This window comes from Trichoderma harzianum, assembly GCF_003025095.1.
Source record: "Trichoderma harzianum CBS 226.95 unplaced genomic scaffold M431scaffold_3, whole genome shotgun sequence".
Taxonomy (NCBI): Eukaryota; Fungi; Ascomycota; class Sordariomycetes; order Hypocreales; family Hypocreaceae; genus Trichoderma; species Trichoderma harzianum.
In genome coordinates this window covers 92,430-108,924 of record NW_020209251.1, presented here as the reverse complement: position 1 = coordinate 108,924, position 16,495 = coordinate 92,430, and the positions used below count along the sequence as shown (strand labels likewise).

Here is a 16,495-nt window from a genome sequence, read left to right as displayed (position 1 = left end):
GGATGTATGGTCCTTGCATTTTGCACACCTGCTTCATCTTGAGAATATGAATGACTCGTTTAATCTATAATCCTTACCTTATTTATTACTAGATATTATATGATAGTACTCACGTTCATCACGGAGACAGGGACAGAGATGGAAACGGAACTGGAAATGGGAGACGGTTCGATAGTAATTACGGGTAACAAAGCGAAAGAGAAGAGAAGACATCCTTGAATCACCCCATCATGGTCAATCAACATGCGCAATTCCCCTGTGTATTAATGGTACCTCCCCATTCTCGTAAAAAGGAATGGTTGAAGAGACGAAAAAAGGTACCGGAAAGCCTTCCGGGATCAAGCACCACAAAAAGCTGTAAGCGACAAAAGGTAGGTAGTGAACAAATAATACCAACATAATAAAAAAAAACCAAAGCTTGCTGCAAAGGCCATAGTTTCCATAAGCGTCCATTGTTCTCCCACATAGAGAATCTTTGTGGGAGGGAGTCATTATGGGGAAAAAGGAAGGCGTGAAAGTACAGCTAGCGCAACCGTAAGGTCCTCATCTCTCTTGAATCTTGAATTTTGCGCCTTGTTCCCAAAGTGTATCACGTCCTTCCACCCGTATGACCGTCTCTCCCTTTCCCGTCCGACCCTAATGTGTCCTAAAAAGCAAGCGAGATTGCCACGTTGTGCGTGCGTGTGTCTGAAGGGGCGAGATCCAACGAGACATGATGTAATCTATGCGCAGAAATGGGGCAAACTGAAACCCTAGAATAATGGAGAAAAAGGTCATAACAAACATTGTTCAGTCGTTTCCCAAGGGACGTCACACTGCTCTAATCATCCTGTCACCAGACTCGGCCACGACAAAGCGAACCACACGAAACCATCAAAGAGGAATACATTTAACAGCAGCTGCTGTTGGAAGAGTTGCCGACACCCTGGCCCTGGCCAACGTGCACGCTGGGTTTCGTGTTGTTGGCAGTTGTGGTGCCCATACGCTCCTTGATCTGGCGAGCCATGGTCAGGAAAGCCTGCTCAACGTTGCTGGCGTTCTTGGCGGAAGTCTCGAGGAATGGGATGCCCAGGCTGTCAGCGAATTCCTAGAGAGGGGTCGTCAGCTTCAGCTTTACAGGGGACCTAGGGGTCCGAGACATGGCAGCCTGGAGACGGCAGCCGCCTTTCTGGTGCAGATGACGGTGCGGCCACCAGGCTGCAGTTGAGGCGCTAACTCACCTTGGCAACAGTGTACTCGACAACCTTCTTATCGGACATATCGCTCTTGTTGCCTACGAGCAACTTGTTGACGCCCTCGGTAGCATACCGGTCAATCTCCTGGAGCCACTGCTTGACGTTGTTGAAAGAGTCCATATCAGTGACATCGTAGACAACGCAGATGCCGTGAGCACCGCGGTAGTAAGACGAGGTGATGGTTCGGAAACGCTCCTGGCCGGCGGTATCCCACTGTAAAAAGCAAAAGAGTCTCAGCCAACTGCATCGCATCGCCTTGATACGAGGGTTAAATTTGGATCACTTACGATCTGCAGCTTCACGGTCTTGCCATCGAGTTCTATCGTTCGGATCTTCTGCGAGGGGGGTCAGTAACTGGCGAGCCCACAGGAGAGGAAGTCAACGTACGAAATCGACACCGATGGTGGAGATGTAAGACTCGGTGTAGGTGTCATCGGCAAATCGCAGCAGCAAGCAAGACTTTCCAACACCGGAATCACCGATGAGGAGGAGCTTGAAGAGGTAGTCGTATCTAGAATGGGGGGAAAGCGGCGTGTCAGCTCATGGCCTCTCCTCGGTAACAGGCGCCGCCAGCATCAATCAAAGCCCATCCATCAACTCAGCAGAACCAAGCATCGATGGAGACGACAAAGCCGACGAACGGAAACTGTTTTTTTGCACTGGACTGTACTCTGCGGAGTCGGTTAGCACCCGATAAGACGGACGGTTTCAGGAGATGCCATCGCAATCCAGCGACGGGGGGGCTGCGTACCACTCGGGGTTCATGATGGCGGTTGTTGGTGTTTGTGTTGGAACGGGAGAAATAGAAGCGGAAGGCTTGAAAGTTGAAAGAGGTGCAGGTTTGGTCAAAGTGGCAATCGAAGCGGATGGTTGGCTCGAGGTCAAAGGAGCGTCGGCTGGCCAAGTCTCGAGTACGTCAGGGAAAGATGACCTCGTTGGCTGGGCTTTGGGCTGGGAGGATGGGATGGGCGGTGGGAGCGCCAGTCACGTGCAAAGGACCTCACCTGTGACAGTGGTGAGTGGCTCATTTGCCTATTATTAGCCGTGGATTGGTGATGGCAGGCGCCGAGCTGCGTTAGCACGGGTACCTTGGTACGGAGGCTGTACCTCGGAGCGCGCAGTTGGACGGCCGCGCTGCTGGGATGCTGCAGTACAGGTTGAGTACCCCGTACCGCCAATGGGTTTGGAATTCAAAAGGAAAATCAAAAACCTGCTTCTCTGTGCTACTTGTGCTCCGCAGTCTGCGACAAGTGCTACCTGGGGTCAGCCTGTACGGAGCAGTGTCTTTATGTTATCTTATCTGGGGAGCCTGCCGTAGTGTATACTACAAGGATCACGACACAAAGGAGCCTCCATTCGAAATGCTAAGAATAAAATCCAGGTCCCTTTGAGCCTCCCCAGTGGGCTTGGTGCGTTTTCTGAACTCGTCAAAACTTGATTACTCACGAAGAGGCTTTCCTCAATAAATCTGTCTCTTACTTTTATTACTTCTCTCTCTCTTTTTTCACTCCACTGTATCCCCTCTTCATCGCTGCCGTGTAAGTCCTGGTACGACTCTGCACTGCATTGCCAATTCCAGGCTACCTCGTGCTGCGGCACAAATTACAGTGCACGTTAGGCCAGGCGCGCATGTGATTCGAGCTTCTTCTCGCCGGGCTTTGATCACCTGAGATTCAGCCACGCTGCCCAGTTTTCTGGCCTCTCGTTCAAAAGATGCAAGGCGAAAAAGAATGCCATTGCAGGTGTCGTGATTCCGATTCCAGCTGTTGGAATCACTCGACCAATCCCGAATCCACCCGCGTCATGTGTGCACCGTTATCTATCAAAGAGAGTCCATTTCTCTTTTATTCTTTTGGAAGCGTTCCATTCCATGGAGCCCAGCCTTTCGTCTCCGTGACCCGGAATAGCGGAACGGCCCCGCAACGATGCTCCCTAAAGCAGCCCACTGTAGCCTTGTAAGAGGAGGCGCTACGGAAGCAAGGCGAGGAAAAAATGACGGATTGTTATCCCGGCACTCTCCGTCCAATGCCGTGTGACATTTTCGCATCAAACTTGTAAAAAAATCTCTGATACAAACTTGAATTACAGCAAAACCTACGAAACAGAACACTCCTCACACGCCCCCCCCCCAATCCCATGCGGCTCCTCCCCAGGAGCGCCCACCGCAATCAATGGCCGCGCCCCTGCGCAACACTCTGACGAGCCCAGCCGGCCGCTCATCATTCCGATCTTGGCCCGGCGCTTCTTCTTCAGTTCGCGGCATCACCAGCTTCAGCCCAGCCAATGCCCCAGCACAGATTGCGGCGCGGCCGCCGCCGGAGAGTGTTCTGGAACGGCCGCCTCCTGATGCTTTATTGTTGAAGAGACCGGTGTCTGCGCCGCGAGACAGCTTGCCTCAGACGTACTTTGAGAGCTCTGGAGCTGTGTGGGTGGGAGGCCGGGGAGACCAGCCGCCGGATCCAAACAAAGCAAAGCTCGGCAAAAGTAAGTAGAAGCTTTCAAGAATTATATACCTATCTGAAAAGGAGAGAAAGAAAGAGAAGACAAGAAAGGGATATTGAAGGAAATGAAAGCTTACTTACACGCATGAACCCTCGCCAGCTCTACGAATCCTCCAAGAACGCCTCCCGACGCTCCTCCAATCTCCCCTCCCGCAAGACATCCTCGCCCCCAACATCTCGCTCCAGCTCTTCCCCTCAACGCACCCCCACCTCCCCGTCGTCTCCGGCCGAGTCGCCTACAACGCCGCCCTCTGGACCTCCCCCATCGCCTGGAACCGCGTCCCCATCATCGGCAACGTCAAGCTCGAGATCCTCGCCGAGCGCATGACCTCGGAGCCTCTGACCTTCTTGCCCCGCCGCGCCGGCGCCATCCAGGAGCAGCTCGTCGTGCGCTGGTGCGAGAAGCGCAAGGTCAAGGAAAAGGAGGACAAGCAGAAAGGCACGGGTATTTCGCTGCCCTCGTTGCGCCTGGCCCGCGGTGTCGACCCCAAGGAGGCATTTACGGGGCTCTTCATATTCGACTTCGATTCAGAGGGCAGGATCCTTACGCATACCATTGAGCAGGCTCAGGAGGGTGGTGATTGGGAGAAGGGCATGGGAGCCAAGTTCGTGGGCCTCACTGATTGGCTACTAGGCGGGCTTCAGGGTCCGGACGATAACCCGATACCCATGTTTGAGAGAAAACGAACGTTGTGATTTTTGAAATGATTCGTGGGAGAGCGTGTGTTTTGAGAATCAGAAAGTGGGAAAAGACGAGGGGTGCGTTGGCGTTGATGGCATTATCTTGATTTGGTCTCTTCACCTACCTGGTCGATCCGGAGGTAAGGTGCATGTTGTAACGATAGCTGCCCGTTTAGAAGGCATTTGTATAACTCTGTATATCCTAGCAAGACTCTCTACTACGTTAGTAATTAGCATCTCATAACCTACTCAGCAACATCATATATAAGCTTATCAAATAATGAAACAACATTCTTCAAATCAAGCCGTATCATGTCAACATCAGAAAGTACGCAGTTACGCGGAATAGACGTCTCTAGTCATTCAAGGCGTGTAGCAAAAACTACCTCTTTTGCACCAGTCAACTCTCCGGTCCGGGGGCATTTCACAATATTCTGCCGCCGAACCGCCTCTGCCGCAGCGCATAAAAAAACAATTAAAAAAAAGAGAAAATGTGGAAAACAAAAAAGATTTCCCTGCTGTCGGCTTCTCACCCCCCCTTCTCTCTTCTCGTTTATCCCTCTTCTCCAACAATGGGGCGCGCAAATATCATGCTCGTCTTTAAAAGAAGATGTCTCCCAAATTCTCCCCCTCAAAACCAATCCGGACGAGCTTTTTCAAGCGAGCCTTCTCCTTGGCTTTATCCGCCGCCTTCTTTGCCTCAGCGAGCTTCTTCACCACATCCACCTCCGCAAGCTCATATCCCGGCGGCGCATCGTCATCCTTGTCCAGGTCAATCTCCCCCAGGAGCAAGACGTTCTCGCCTCGCACGAGGAAGATGCCGTGCGTTATATCGGCAAAGTAGCCGTACGGATACTCTGATCCAGGGTTATCGGGTCTGGGAGCGAATATCCTCTCTGTCGTCGATTGGAGAACAATGTTGGCTGTTTTTGCATTATAAAGGCATTAGATGATCGAGTCTTTTTCTTCTTGTGTTCGCACAGCTCTTTTTTTCGCAGCTCTTGGTTTTTGGGGGACTACACACCGAACTGGTCCCAGCTTCGTAATACTCCAATCAGCTTTCTCCCATCACGCAGAACCACCATGAGTTTTTCTACATCCGCCCGTTAGTACAAAGCAACCCCGACTCTTCACGTCTCCCATTCTCTGATCTGACGTCGTTCCATGGGAGGCATACTATCGGTGAGATCCAACAGCTGCGCAGCAGTCGTAAACATCTGCGGCGGTAGCTGGGCAAAAGGTTGAGAGGCCGGAGCCCCAGGAGGAGGGGCGTCAGAAATAGCTAGATTTTCCATCATGATAGCATGAGGCGGCGAGAAACAAAAAGGTGTTTGTGTAAATCTGGTTCGTGTTCCGGCTCAAGGGTCCATGGGCTGTGGTGTTTCGGCGTCCTTTTTGTCTATATCAACATGGCCGCAGGAGGTTCTTGGGAGCGACGAGGCTGTAATCTGGAGAACAGCACATTGGCAGTCCAAGTGAGGTTGGCCGGCCATCGCTGTACCCGCTGTGGTTGAGCGATGCGCTGTCGGTTTATCGATAAGTGCACATCACGTGTCAGCGCCGTTTCCTCGAGGTCTGGCTTGTCTACGTCAGAGGAACGAATTAGGTTTTTTTTGAGATACCAGGTAGCTGGATGTAATGTGCACCCGCATCAGTACCCCTAAGGTGGGCATTGAAGCATCGGGTTCATTGGATTTAAAGATGACGCAAGGTACAATCTAACTTGATACGTGGCATTTGGTTCTATCAGAGATTGGATGCGCCGTCTACCTAGGTAGTAGATGCCCTCATCTGGGTGTACCGGCTGGTTCGAGCAGCCAACAGCTTGTAAGCCGTCAACGATATTACTAAGAGTTACCTACCCGTATCAGCTCATGTAGATCCCAGGGCTGGTACATACAGGACATATGGTAGATGCTACGAAGGTTTTTGAGGGTGTTCGCCTTACGTTGAAGCCTGTGTAAAATGTTAAACGCCTGCAGAGGTAGCCGCTTGCATAAATCCCGTCGCCGGCTCAAGCATCGAGATTGGCAACTCATTTTGCAGGCAGCACGCGATCTCCAATCAAAGCTACGCTCATCTCGGCGCGACAAATGACGGTTGAGTCATCAGGTCAGGTACTGTAACTGTACATGTACTTGTCAAAAGTGAGGGGTGTCTGGGGCCCAGAGCTAAGGCAGGTACTTAGCTCCAGCGCACACGACAGCTCCCCTCGTCATGTCTATGGCATCGATTTCTTCTATGCTCTCTATCATCCAGACATCCGGAACTCGCGACAGGCTGCCTCTCCGCCGTCGTTGTGTAAACAATTAATTTTGTGTATCCTATTTCAAGAGCATTGAGTCTTGTAATACACCAGATGTGCCCCGCCCCGTCTTAAGATTTTCTTTCTGCGTGGTAGCTTCTATGATAAAAAAAAAATAAAGACCTGCCGACAACGCCTGAGCCGAATTCAAAAACTCATCGCACCCCTGGATGGTTAGCGGCTTTTGTGTGAGTGTGTGTGATTGTGTGTTGAGGAAATGTTATAGAGTAGCCGCGGTGACCAAATGGACCGCCGTGATCGTCAATCAGAAAGCAAGCATCTTCCATCTTCCTTTCTCTCCGACTCTTGCTCTTGCTCTCTGGCTGTTCTGCCGTTGTTCACGGTTGCATCCAAGCTGTCCGCTGTGTGCAAGTTGCTTCCACGACCTCAAAGCACTTGCCAATCTATGGCACTCCCCGGAGATTGTGAGGGGATAATTAATAAAGTATACAAGGAGAAGGGAAAAGGGTGGGGATGGTTTTGTAGAGAACGAGGACAGCCGAAAGCACAAGCCCCAAGGCCAGCTTGCTCATGTCCTGTTCATCGAAGAGCGATTCAAGGCTTCTTGGAGCTCAGGTCTGTTGACAAGAACCTCAATTGCCTTGGTGTAGGTGAACCACTCGCGCTCTCGCTTGTCCTTTTCCGGCCACTCGTCCAGCTGGTCCAGGACGGTGCCCTGGTAAAAATAATAGCGAGACCGGTCCTTGGACGTCTTGGGCGGCCGCTTCTCCTCAAAGTTGCCCAAGTCATAGTCAATGTTGACCGTAATGCCAGCCTCCTCCCATGCCTCTCGCACCGCAGACTCCTGACATGATTCATCCGACTCCCATCCTCCTTTGGGCAGGACCCAGCCCTTCCGCCGGGTAGACTGGATCAGGATGACGTGGTTGCGGTCTGCGCTGAGCGGCACGATGCCGGCGACAAGTCGTTCTCCTTGTGAGTTGTACCCTGCAGGAGGGAGATGGGTCAGTGGGATCCCGGGCTTTGGCGTCGGCGGAGCGAAGCAAAAGCAGACAAACGAGGCGGCTGACAATGCAAGGACGGCAGAGAAGCGCGCGGGACAACAGGGGAAACAGAAGGGGAATGCAAAAGTTTTTAGAGAGAAACGGGGATAGAGGGTGCGAGATTGGAGTCTTTGGGAGGGAAAAGTAGTCAAGGTAGTTGTGTGAAACAAGGTGCAATCAATCTTCACTCGAGAGAGGACTTACGTTGTTTGCTCCGCCCGGTCCGCGACTGCATTGACCGATTGTTGGATCCCTCGGCGCTGGAAGCCGAACCCGACATTTTGGAAGCTGCCGTTGCCAACGTGCTCTGTGAAGTTTTGTGTGCGCGTGTTGAGGTTAAGCAGGATCTGGTGATGATTGGCCACTGGATTCTAGGTACGGAATAGAATTGGCCGAGGAAAGGAAGAAAAAAAAAAGAGGTGCCGGAAACGGGGGGCTTCGCCGGCGGTCGAGAGCGTCGTAAGGCGGAGAGGCAGGGCGAAAAGTCACAGTGACATGTGCTGCATCATCGTCGATTTAAGAGAGCAGGAAAATGGGATAAAGGTAAAAAGCAAAGAAAGGTAAAAGGTAAAAAGGTCTTTGTTGTGTCGTCCCCGTTGAGATAATGACGGAGGCCCGGGGGAGGGAACGAATGCAGGTCTAGGTGTATTTTTTTTCTGCGGCAAGATGGCGTTCTGGACGGGGTCCGAAAGCGATGTATAAGTAACTCGGCGCCGACTCGGGGAACCGCCAGCCCTGGATGGTGCCTTGGACTTTGGGGGAGGGACTTTCAGTTGGTACAGCAAAGTGGCCAATATTGGAATACCTGACCTGACTTTATGGATTTAGCACAGGACTGGACTGGTTTATTTCGTCCCAAGGCGGAACTACTGGTACTGGTACCGGTACTGGTACGAGTACTGTAAGCGCGGGCTTGGTGCGGTGTGATTTGACTTGGACTGTGCAAGCCTGAGCTGGTACCTGGCGCTGGTAGTGGAACCAAGGGCTTGCAAGGTTGGGTTGGCTCAAACGCGGAGATGGGGCCAAAGTTTGTCGCGCGCTGCCTGTTCTGGTACGAGTAGGTACTGTAGCCCGTGCCGTTTATTAATTGCCCCAGACGGACAAGATTCTGGTTCTGGTCTTGGTCCTGGTAGTGGTAGTGGTACTGTACGAGTATGTACCTGGTGGCCTGGATATAGTACTGCTACTGTACTGCTCAAAGTATCAAGGGTGGTGGTGGCGGTTGAGGTTACTTGTAAGTTGGGGGCCACACAAAGCTCCAACAGCTGGATGCCAATATCGTATGTACCAAGTGCTTGGTTTGGCGACGCACGCGCGCAAGCTTCAGCCGTGCTGGCCGGGTGTAAACTCCGTCAGCGCAATCTGCGGCGGTATCAGGGGCAGCAAGCCGGCCACGGCCGCATGAACTAGGCTCAGGCGACGGGGAGGCACACGTGCGTTCTGCGTACGCGGTACGGCGAGACGGCACGGGGATTGCGGTCTGGAGGATGTGTTTGATAGAGTGGCGCCGGAGCAGGGCAATAAAGGGAGTGAGTCAACGAGCGAGTAGAGGTTAGTGAGCGGGAAAAAAGGAGTTGGGAAACTCTCCGGGAGCTTGTACTCGTACTTGTTATATAACAACAACGGACAAGGACAAGGACAAGGAGGGATTCCCCAGCGGCGCAGTAACGATGGGGGTAGCAGTACGAGTAACTCGTCCAGCCAGAAACCACGGCTTCTAGGCTATCTGTTGCGTGTCTCGTGCCATGACAATAGATGGGAGGGTCCCGGCCGAGGAGGATCCGCGTTAGCTTTATAGTCAAACTAAGGTGCCATCTATGTTAGTGTCATGAGCGGGATGGAGCTCGACAAGGCCTGCCTGCCCAGTCATGTCGTGCGTCAGGGCCGGTGGCGCCGGGACGACTGTGAGCAAGGGCAGGTAAAGGACTTTTTAACGACGAGGAACGAAGCTGTCATGATGGAGGCGAAGGCGGAGGCAAAGGCGAGGCGAGGCGATTCCATGCATTGTGATGTGATGTGATGTGGTGCGGCAGGGAGGAGGAGGAGGCAGCAAGGCAGATTGTGGGATATTGATGTGCTTTGCTCTGCTCAGCTGTGCTCTGCTATACAACACGGCAACCACCAACAAGAAACAGGCAAGATAGATGAACAGACAGACAGCCCTTCGTATGTCATCCGGTCCGTACGTGCAGGTACGAGTACGTGGACGCGTGCGTTCATCAGTGGTGTATGTACGAGTAGCAGGTACCTCGTACGCCTACAGTAACAGGACACGCGGGATGAGATTTGATGGAAGAGACATGGCACGGGCCCGAGGCCGGAATAGGGACCAGGTCCAGTGGGAGAGTTTGGGGGTTTCATCCCATGAAGCCGCAGTTCGCCCTGGAGAGGAACGAGAAAAAAAGGTTGGCAAGGCCTGGAAAATCCCCAAAATAAAATAAAATAGCACCGCCAAGCACCCCTGTCCCTACATGCAGGCGACGTGCACCCGATGCGTCGTCCAATGGGCGGCGGGCCAAATGCTCCATATAACAACAATGTACGAAGCGCATGGGCAGACGACGAGCAATGGCCGGAACACTACTGGCAGTAGTACGGAGAGCTATATACGGTAGCCCTGCCAGCGAAGAGGCAGAGAGGCACCACTCAGCTGCCAAGGTGACACATAGGCCCGTGTAATGCACATTGAGCCTTTGGAAGAATAGCAGTTGAGTCAAGCCACATGAGCGCTGAGACAGACGGAGCAGAGGTGAGATTGGCGAGGTTTTACGCTCAGGTGATGGTCGACTTGCTGCCGGATAAGCTTTCACTAACTGAGAGCTGAGATGGACTGATCAATGTCCTGGGCCCTCCGTACACCATCTATCTGTCTGTATGAACACCGACCTACATAGCATATGCATGGACGAGGCGCCATCGTGGTTAGTAGCAGCATTTCCGTTAGGTACTTGCAGCATATATCGTTTAGTCAGGGCGCCCGTCTGTCCAATCATTAAATATAGATAGCCCTCGCCTCATTAGCCCGCATCGAGAAATGGTCGCATGAGGCTTCTGCTGGCTGATATTACCCGGCAAAGCTGTATGCATATTCGGCATGTCCAAACAGCATACCAAGTACTCCGTACAGGTGGGAAATACGGTGAGCAAAAGCCGTTGCCTCGCTCCCCCTTGCAGCCAGAAGATGCATCCCAACGGCCTCGCCAGGTCCAACGAGATGCTAGAGCGTCGCCACGCTCCTTGGTCTCTCGGGCAAGGGAGGGCTTCGGGGAGTTTGCGTGCATGTAGAGTTCCTGGCTTCAACCTGGCACACACGGCTACTACTGGGATATGCGTATTACCAAGGTGTATGATATAGTACGAGTAGTATCACAAGGCATCAATGCGGGCGTTTCCTTTCTACTATCAGCATGCTAGACGTCATATCGGAAGAGTCGACTAAGTGCTTAGTAGTACGGAATGATCCCATTGAGAAACAGTGGTGACTCAACGACTGCCTCCAATACCTTATACAGGCATGGGCAATTTAGTGTAAGTACGGACGACATCATGGAAACGTACGCGAGATTTACCGCCTAGCATCGGCCGCAGGACCCGAACCCTGGATGCAATGCCTATGGGTAATCCGGCAACTGGAACATTTCGGAATCGTGACAGTACCGTAAAAGACCTCAAGGGACGGTTTGATCCTCTGGCGCGTTGCTAAACCAGGCCGATGAGCTGTCATTGTCTCCATCCATCCACATGTTACCTGTATCTTCCAGGGTCCAAGCTGCCAGCTAGTACCGCCTTGAGAAATCATGCCTACACATACATACCTTGCAGTATGCTCCGCACGTTAGTACAGGCGGTTGAACCCATTACAGTACGCCGATAAGGAGCTCTGGAGGCCTTTTGGGGACTTGGTAGCATCAAGCCTGGGATGCCTGTGGCCGCTTTGAGCACCCAAGCCGCATAGTTGAAGCAACGTTGAGGTCCATGGATATGGGTTGATGCATGTACCTTAGCAAGCTTAGATACATGTACCTCGCACCTGTGGCCCTCGTGCTTAGTGAGTTTAGCGACTGGACGGACCGCTGAATCTGGCGCTGTCAACGCATCCCGTCACCCTGGCAGCCACTAACACAATCAACTCAACCCCTCACTTGCTCCCCCCTTTGCCCCGCCATGGCGATTCGAGCTTGACCTCATCAACCCATGAGAACCTCTTTTCTTACTCCGCCGAGGCGCGCTTGCGATGCTTGAATCATCTTTCTTTCTCTCCATCTCCGTTAACATGAATTCCTGCCGTCGGCAGCAAAGATAGCGGCCCTTGCCCTGCCCCCGTCCAACCAAGCAACTGCATCCTCGCCCGTGGCCAGCACCACGCCCAGCTCCGCCATAAGCCAGCCTGCTTCTACTGTATCGGCATCATGACGGCGGCTAGATCACATACATGCCACCCCACAAGTTAAATTCGTCCCGTCGTCTCTCACCCAGCTGAAGTGCCTGGGGCGGAAGTTCTGCTTGTTCCGCTTGGACTTTTTGCCGCTTCGAACTCCTTCCTGCGCTATACCCGTCCGCCTTACTGTACCTTACCTTGGGACCATCTCCATCTATATGGAAACGCTCGCATTCACTCCATCTTGACGCCTCACGCACCAACTTGCCTGTTCAGGAAAACTCGAGGTGCCAGACCAGCCATGGACTTAGACGGTGGGCAGACCCCTGAAGACGCCTCTACGAGCGAACTTATATCCCCGATCGGTGAGTCAATAAAATCACAGTCGTTTTGGTTCCTCTGCCTTTTTTCCCTTTTTTTTACAAGACACGTGCGGCGTTCAATGCTTGTCGTTGGCTCGGGGCATTTCAATCCCTTTCGGCAAAGTCTCTGCCTTAATGCCAACCCCTGTCCAGCCTTTTTTTGCCATCCCACAACACAACACGGGCACACTCTTATCACGCATTTCCATGTCAAGAAAGCGTGGGATTCGTGCTACTCCAACGGCTTTTCGAGCGGCCTAGTGGCTGCCACCCCGAGTTTTTCGCCTCTCATTTGCGTAATGGCTCCCCCATCCTGTCTCATACCCAACCCCCACTTTGCAACCTCTCGATATTGTTCATTGCAACACTACTTTCCAATGTTCTCTTTACTGGGTGCCAGTTCATCAATGCGTGTAAGCCGCCGCTACGATGTTGTGTCCAGAGAGACAATCTGTTTTGTGGCCGCCCCCATATAGCACCCTTTTTCATCCTTCGAAACAATATCACCAAAATCCATTTGTCTCCCGGCCTTGATGTCATTTAACCAAGATTCACATGTAGTAGATATTTGTCAATTTATACAAATCCCCCTTCATACGTGATTGCTCTCGATTTCATGGCTGATGTACTATTTTTCAAATCACGCTAACAAATTGCAAAGGATATTCAAACTCCTCAAAATGCGGTTACTGTGGCACTCGAGGACAGAGTTAGTGCCATCATTATTCTTCTTCATGTATCTCAAGGCATATCACCAGAGATGAGGAATCCAAACCCTACTCTCCCCAGACTTGCCGTAGTTGTTGTGCTGCTTTCAGAGAGCGACGATGGATTCCATTTTTTTAAGTCACAAGCTAACCCCTTTCCTTGAGCGTTTAGGCTTTTCGTATTATGCGAGTGCTACGTCTCTTAGCCCTCAGTTTTATCTCACATTGCTAGATCGTTGTTGGAGACGATCAGGAAAGCTCCTATATCGCCCCAATCAGCGAGCGTCCTGTTGTCCTCACTATACTATACGTCTGGATTCGGACCAATTTTACCCTACAAGGGGCCAGCGCCAAACCATTAATCGCTTCAACAAACATGTTCTCGGCGAAGCTTATGTTAAGCAAGCTGCTCGTCTATATCCAAGATCACGCGAAGAGACCAAAAAGCGTGACAATGAGTTTTGCCTAACAGAGCGTATTCATGAGACTGAGCTAAATCGAGTCAAGACCCCACCCGAGCCAGCACATAAGTGGGAGGTTACTCTTGAGGAAGACAGTTTTACAGAAGAAAAGTATCTTGTCTATGATAATTATCAGAGAGTTGTCCATGGGGATGAACCGGGTGAAAGGACGAGGCACTCGTTTGAACGCTTTCTCTGCAATTCCCCCCTGCAGCGTCAGGTCATGATTGGGCCTGATGGACGAAAGCGCCGCTTAGGTTCCTACCACCAATGCTACCGCCTAGACGGCGTTCTAGTGGCTGTTGGTGTACTTGACCTGCTGCCGCAAAGCGTCAGCTCTGTTTACTTCCTTTACCATGAAAGCGTTCATACATTTGCTCCTGGAAAACTAGGTGCCCTCTATGAAATAGCTCTTGCCGTTGAAGAGGGCTACCGATGGTGGTATCCTGGATTCTACATCCACAGCTGCCCTAAAATGAAGTACAAAATCGACTACGGCCCTCAGTATATTCTCGATCCGGATACCTTGGACTGGAGGCCTCTTGATAAGACCGTTTTGGATATTCTTGGCAGGGACACTTATACAAGTTTCTCCACGGTCTTAGGAGAAAATGCTACTAATGCATCTGAGATGCGCTCTGCAGCCTCCACAGGCATACCCTCTGGTGGAGCTCCTGAGGCGTCCATGTCTTTGGATGAGAGCCCACAGAGCCCGGAGGATGCCAACTCGGATGAAGACATTGACGAGGAGGTTGACGAAGTGTACGACTCATTGTTCCGATCCAAAATGCCAGGCATCCCTTCTGTCGCCACCATGGAAAGTTTAGATCTGGACCACATAATTCTCAGAATCTTTCCTACAGGCCCGTTGTTTGAGACTTCGGATCTAGTTGGCTGGAGGCACAGCAATATCAGACAGCCGTCGGGCATCAGGCATAGCATTGCACAGCTGATTGCAGCATTAGGACCTGATTTGATGGGTGACATATGCCTGGATCTAGTGCGCCGGCAAGTCTAGCTGGCTGCACTACGGTATTAAGATTGAATTCCCCTTTTGCTCTGCTGTTGGTTACTATATATATGTAGGATTAGTTAGGATACAATGGCTCTTGTTGCGCTAGCGGGTACGTCACTAGCGAATTACTGTAGATAGACTTTTTATCTTGCATTTCCGAATTACTAAAGCGCTTTTGAATTCTAGGCATTACATACCTATGTTTCTGTCACTATTTTATACCTATTGTTCGGTTCTCTAGGTTAAGCTGGGCGAGCTTGGGAGAGCTCCAAACAGCTGCCCCACCCCCGCATCGTATCTTATCTTATCGCTCACCTAGGTGAGCCGATACAACTTTTTGTCAAGTTCAAAAACCTTTCAGCAACAACCGTCACCAGGCCGCCATTTCACGCCCCCTTGGAGCAATTGCGCCGTAATACCCTGTCTCGGCTTCACAAACACATGGAAACACGGTGACAATGGCTCAACAAACATTATTATCCCCCGCCGAGCTTGCGTATCTCCACAGTTCCCTCACCCTCAGCCCGCCCATCCGCCCCGACGGCAGAACATCCAAGCAGTTCCGCCCCCTAACAGCAGAGACGGGCATCCTGCCCGGCACAAACGGCAGCGCGCGCGTCTGTTTATCAGACGGCACGGAGGCCATTGTCGGCGTGAAAGCGGAGATTGAGAAGACGGTCGACCCGCTGGGCGGCGAGCACTACCAGGAGTACGTCAAGAGCGCGAGCGGCGTGGGCGGCGGCGATGCGGAGGCAGACAGGAGCGCGGCGAGGGGGGAGTGGCTCGAGATGACGGTGGAGATTCCGGGCTTGAGAGATGATGATGCGGGGACGGTGTTTTTGGCGGAGTTGTTGAGGGAGGCGTTGCTTGCGGATGGGGAGTTTGCGAAGAAGTTGTGGATTAACAGACGGTTCCACTGGAGGCTATATCTTGACGTGAGTTGATTAGAGTTACCTTCTTGTTCTGCTACTTTTCTATGAGGTTTGTTGGTTTTTGTATAACATTGGGAGTGCTAATGAACTTGGGCCACAGATCCTTTTGATATCGCCGCCGCTTTCATATCCCCTGCCACTCCTCTCTCTCACAACACACCTCGCCCTCCTCGCCACAAGACTCCCGCGCCTCAAATCAGAAGGTGACGAAGATCCCATGTTCGACGACGACTGGGAAGCCGCCCCGTTCCTATACCCCCGCGAAGGCGCTACTACGGGCTCACGGCCGTCCATTACGCTGCTGGTCGTTGCCGTGGGCGACAGCATCCTGTTCGACCCTTCCAAGGAGGAGCTCGCGGTCGCTGACTCTGCGCTGGCCGTGTCGCTGTGCGAGGTTCGGACGCAGCGCGAGCAGGGCGGCATGGAGGTGGATTCTGGGCGCGAGCTGAGGCTGGTGTCGATGCGGACGATTGATCCTCCCTCGAGGCTGACGCCGCCTGGGGTGCCCAGCACGGCTAATCTGGCGGCGAGCGGGACTTCTGATACGACGCAGCAGAAGCAGCAACAGAGAACGGAGGAACATCCCCAAGAGGGCGTCTGGAAAGCACCGTTGGGCGGAACTAGGTTTGCCGTCTTGGATAGCATTATGCAGGCTGTCCTAGAAAAGGGGGGTGTTGCAGACGAAGTCTTGGATGGGCTGGAAGGAGTAGACCTGGCGTAAAAACATGTTGTCATATTCTGGATTGCGTTGATTCTTTTGTTGCTTTTTTGCTATATACTGGTACATCTACATCATGTTCGGTCTCACTGACATTGGGGGAATTTGCCTAATGCCTAATGTGCGGGGTTTTACATCCTAGTGTTACAATAGAAAAGGGCATCTCATATGGCCCTGCCGATCAATGCACATATAA

At 52.2% G+C, this 16,495-nt stretch overlaps 6 protein-coding genes across 6 annotated transcripts; 3 read left to right on the top strand and 3 right to left on the bottom strand.

Annotated features, from left to right (window-relative positions):
- Positions 1-626: 626 nt before the first annotated feature.
- On the bottom strand, positions 627-2,274 carry M431DRAFT_336912 (hypothetical protein). The gene is made up of 6 exons (XM_024914391.1): positions 2,240-2,274; positions 1,990-2,131; positions 1,623-1,746; positions 1,523-1,570; positions 1,221-1,448; positions 627-1,087 (listed from the first exon to the last, which is right to left on the bottom strand). The coding sequence occupies exons 2-6, from the start codon at positions 1,998-2,000 to the stop codon at positions 890-892; spliced, it is 609 nt and encodes a 202-aa protein (XP_024776963.1). The 5' UTR covers positions 2,001-2,131; positions 2,240-2,274; the 3' UTR covers positions 627-889.
- A 746-nt stretch (positions 2,275-3,020) lies between these two features.
- On the top strand, positions 3,021-4,699 carry M431DRAFT_504855 (hypothetical protein). Its single transcript, XM_024918536.1, has 2 exons — positions 3,021-3,719; positions 3,837-4,699. The coding sequence occupies exons 1-2, from the start codon at positions 3,407-3,409 to the stop codon at positions 4,430-4,432; spliced, it is 909 nt and encodes a 302-aa protein (XP_024776962.1). The 5' UTR covers positions 3,021-3,406; the 3' UTR covers positions 4,433-4,699.
- Positions 4,700-4,755: 56 nt separating this feature from the next.
- M431DRAFT_504854 (hypothetical protein) lies at positions 4,756-5,905 on the bottom strand. Its single transcript, XM_024918535.1, has 3 exons — positions 5,595-5,905; positions 5,442-5,510; positions 4,756-5,340 (listed from the first exon to the last, which is right to left on the bottom strand). The coding sequence occupies exons 1-3, from the start codon at positions 5,710-5,712 to the stop codon at positions 5,018-5,020; spliced, it is 510 nt and encodes a 169-aa protein (XP_024776961.1). The 5' UTR covers positions 5,713-5,905; the 3' UTR covers positions 4,756-5,017.
- Positions 5,906-7,189: 1,284 nt separating this feature from the next.
- On the bottom strand, positions 7,190-8,079 carry M431DRAFT_504853 (hypothetical protein). The gene is made up of 2 exons (XM_024918534.1): positions 7,931-8,079; positions 7,190-7,670 (listed from the first exon to the last, which is right to left on the bottom strand). Exons 1-2 carry the CDS (start codon positions 8,004-8,006, stop codon positions 7,252-7,254), a joined length of 495 nt encoding a protein of 164 aa, XP_024776960.1. The 5' UTR covers positions 8,007-8,079; the 3' UTR covers positions 7,190-7,251.
- Positions 8,080-11,928: 3,849 nt separating this feature from the next.
- Positions 11,929-14,885, top strand: M431DRAFT_504850 (hypothetical protein). Its single transcript, XM_024918533.1, has 3 exons — positions 11,929-12,469; positions 13,128-13,175; positions 13,346-14,885. The coding sequence occupies exons 1-3, from the start codon at positions 12,406-12,408 to the stop codon at positions 14,650-14,652; spliced, it is 1,419 nt and encodes a 472-aa protein (XP_024776959.1). The 5' UTR covers positions 11,929-12,405; the 3' UTR covers positions 14,653-14,885.
- Positions 14,886-15,107: 222 nt separating this feature from the next.
- Positions 15,108-16,302, top strand: M431DRAFT_491509 (hypothetical protein; the record flags this gene model as incomplete). Its single annotated transcript, XM_024916911.1, has 2 exons — positions 15,108-15,584; positions 15,682-16,302. 2 exons carry the CDS (start codon positions 15,108-15,110, stop codon positions 16,300-16,302), a joined length of 1,098 nt encoding a protein of 365 aa, XP_024776958.1.
- Between the last annotated feature and the right edge of the window lie 193 nt (positions 16,303-16,495).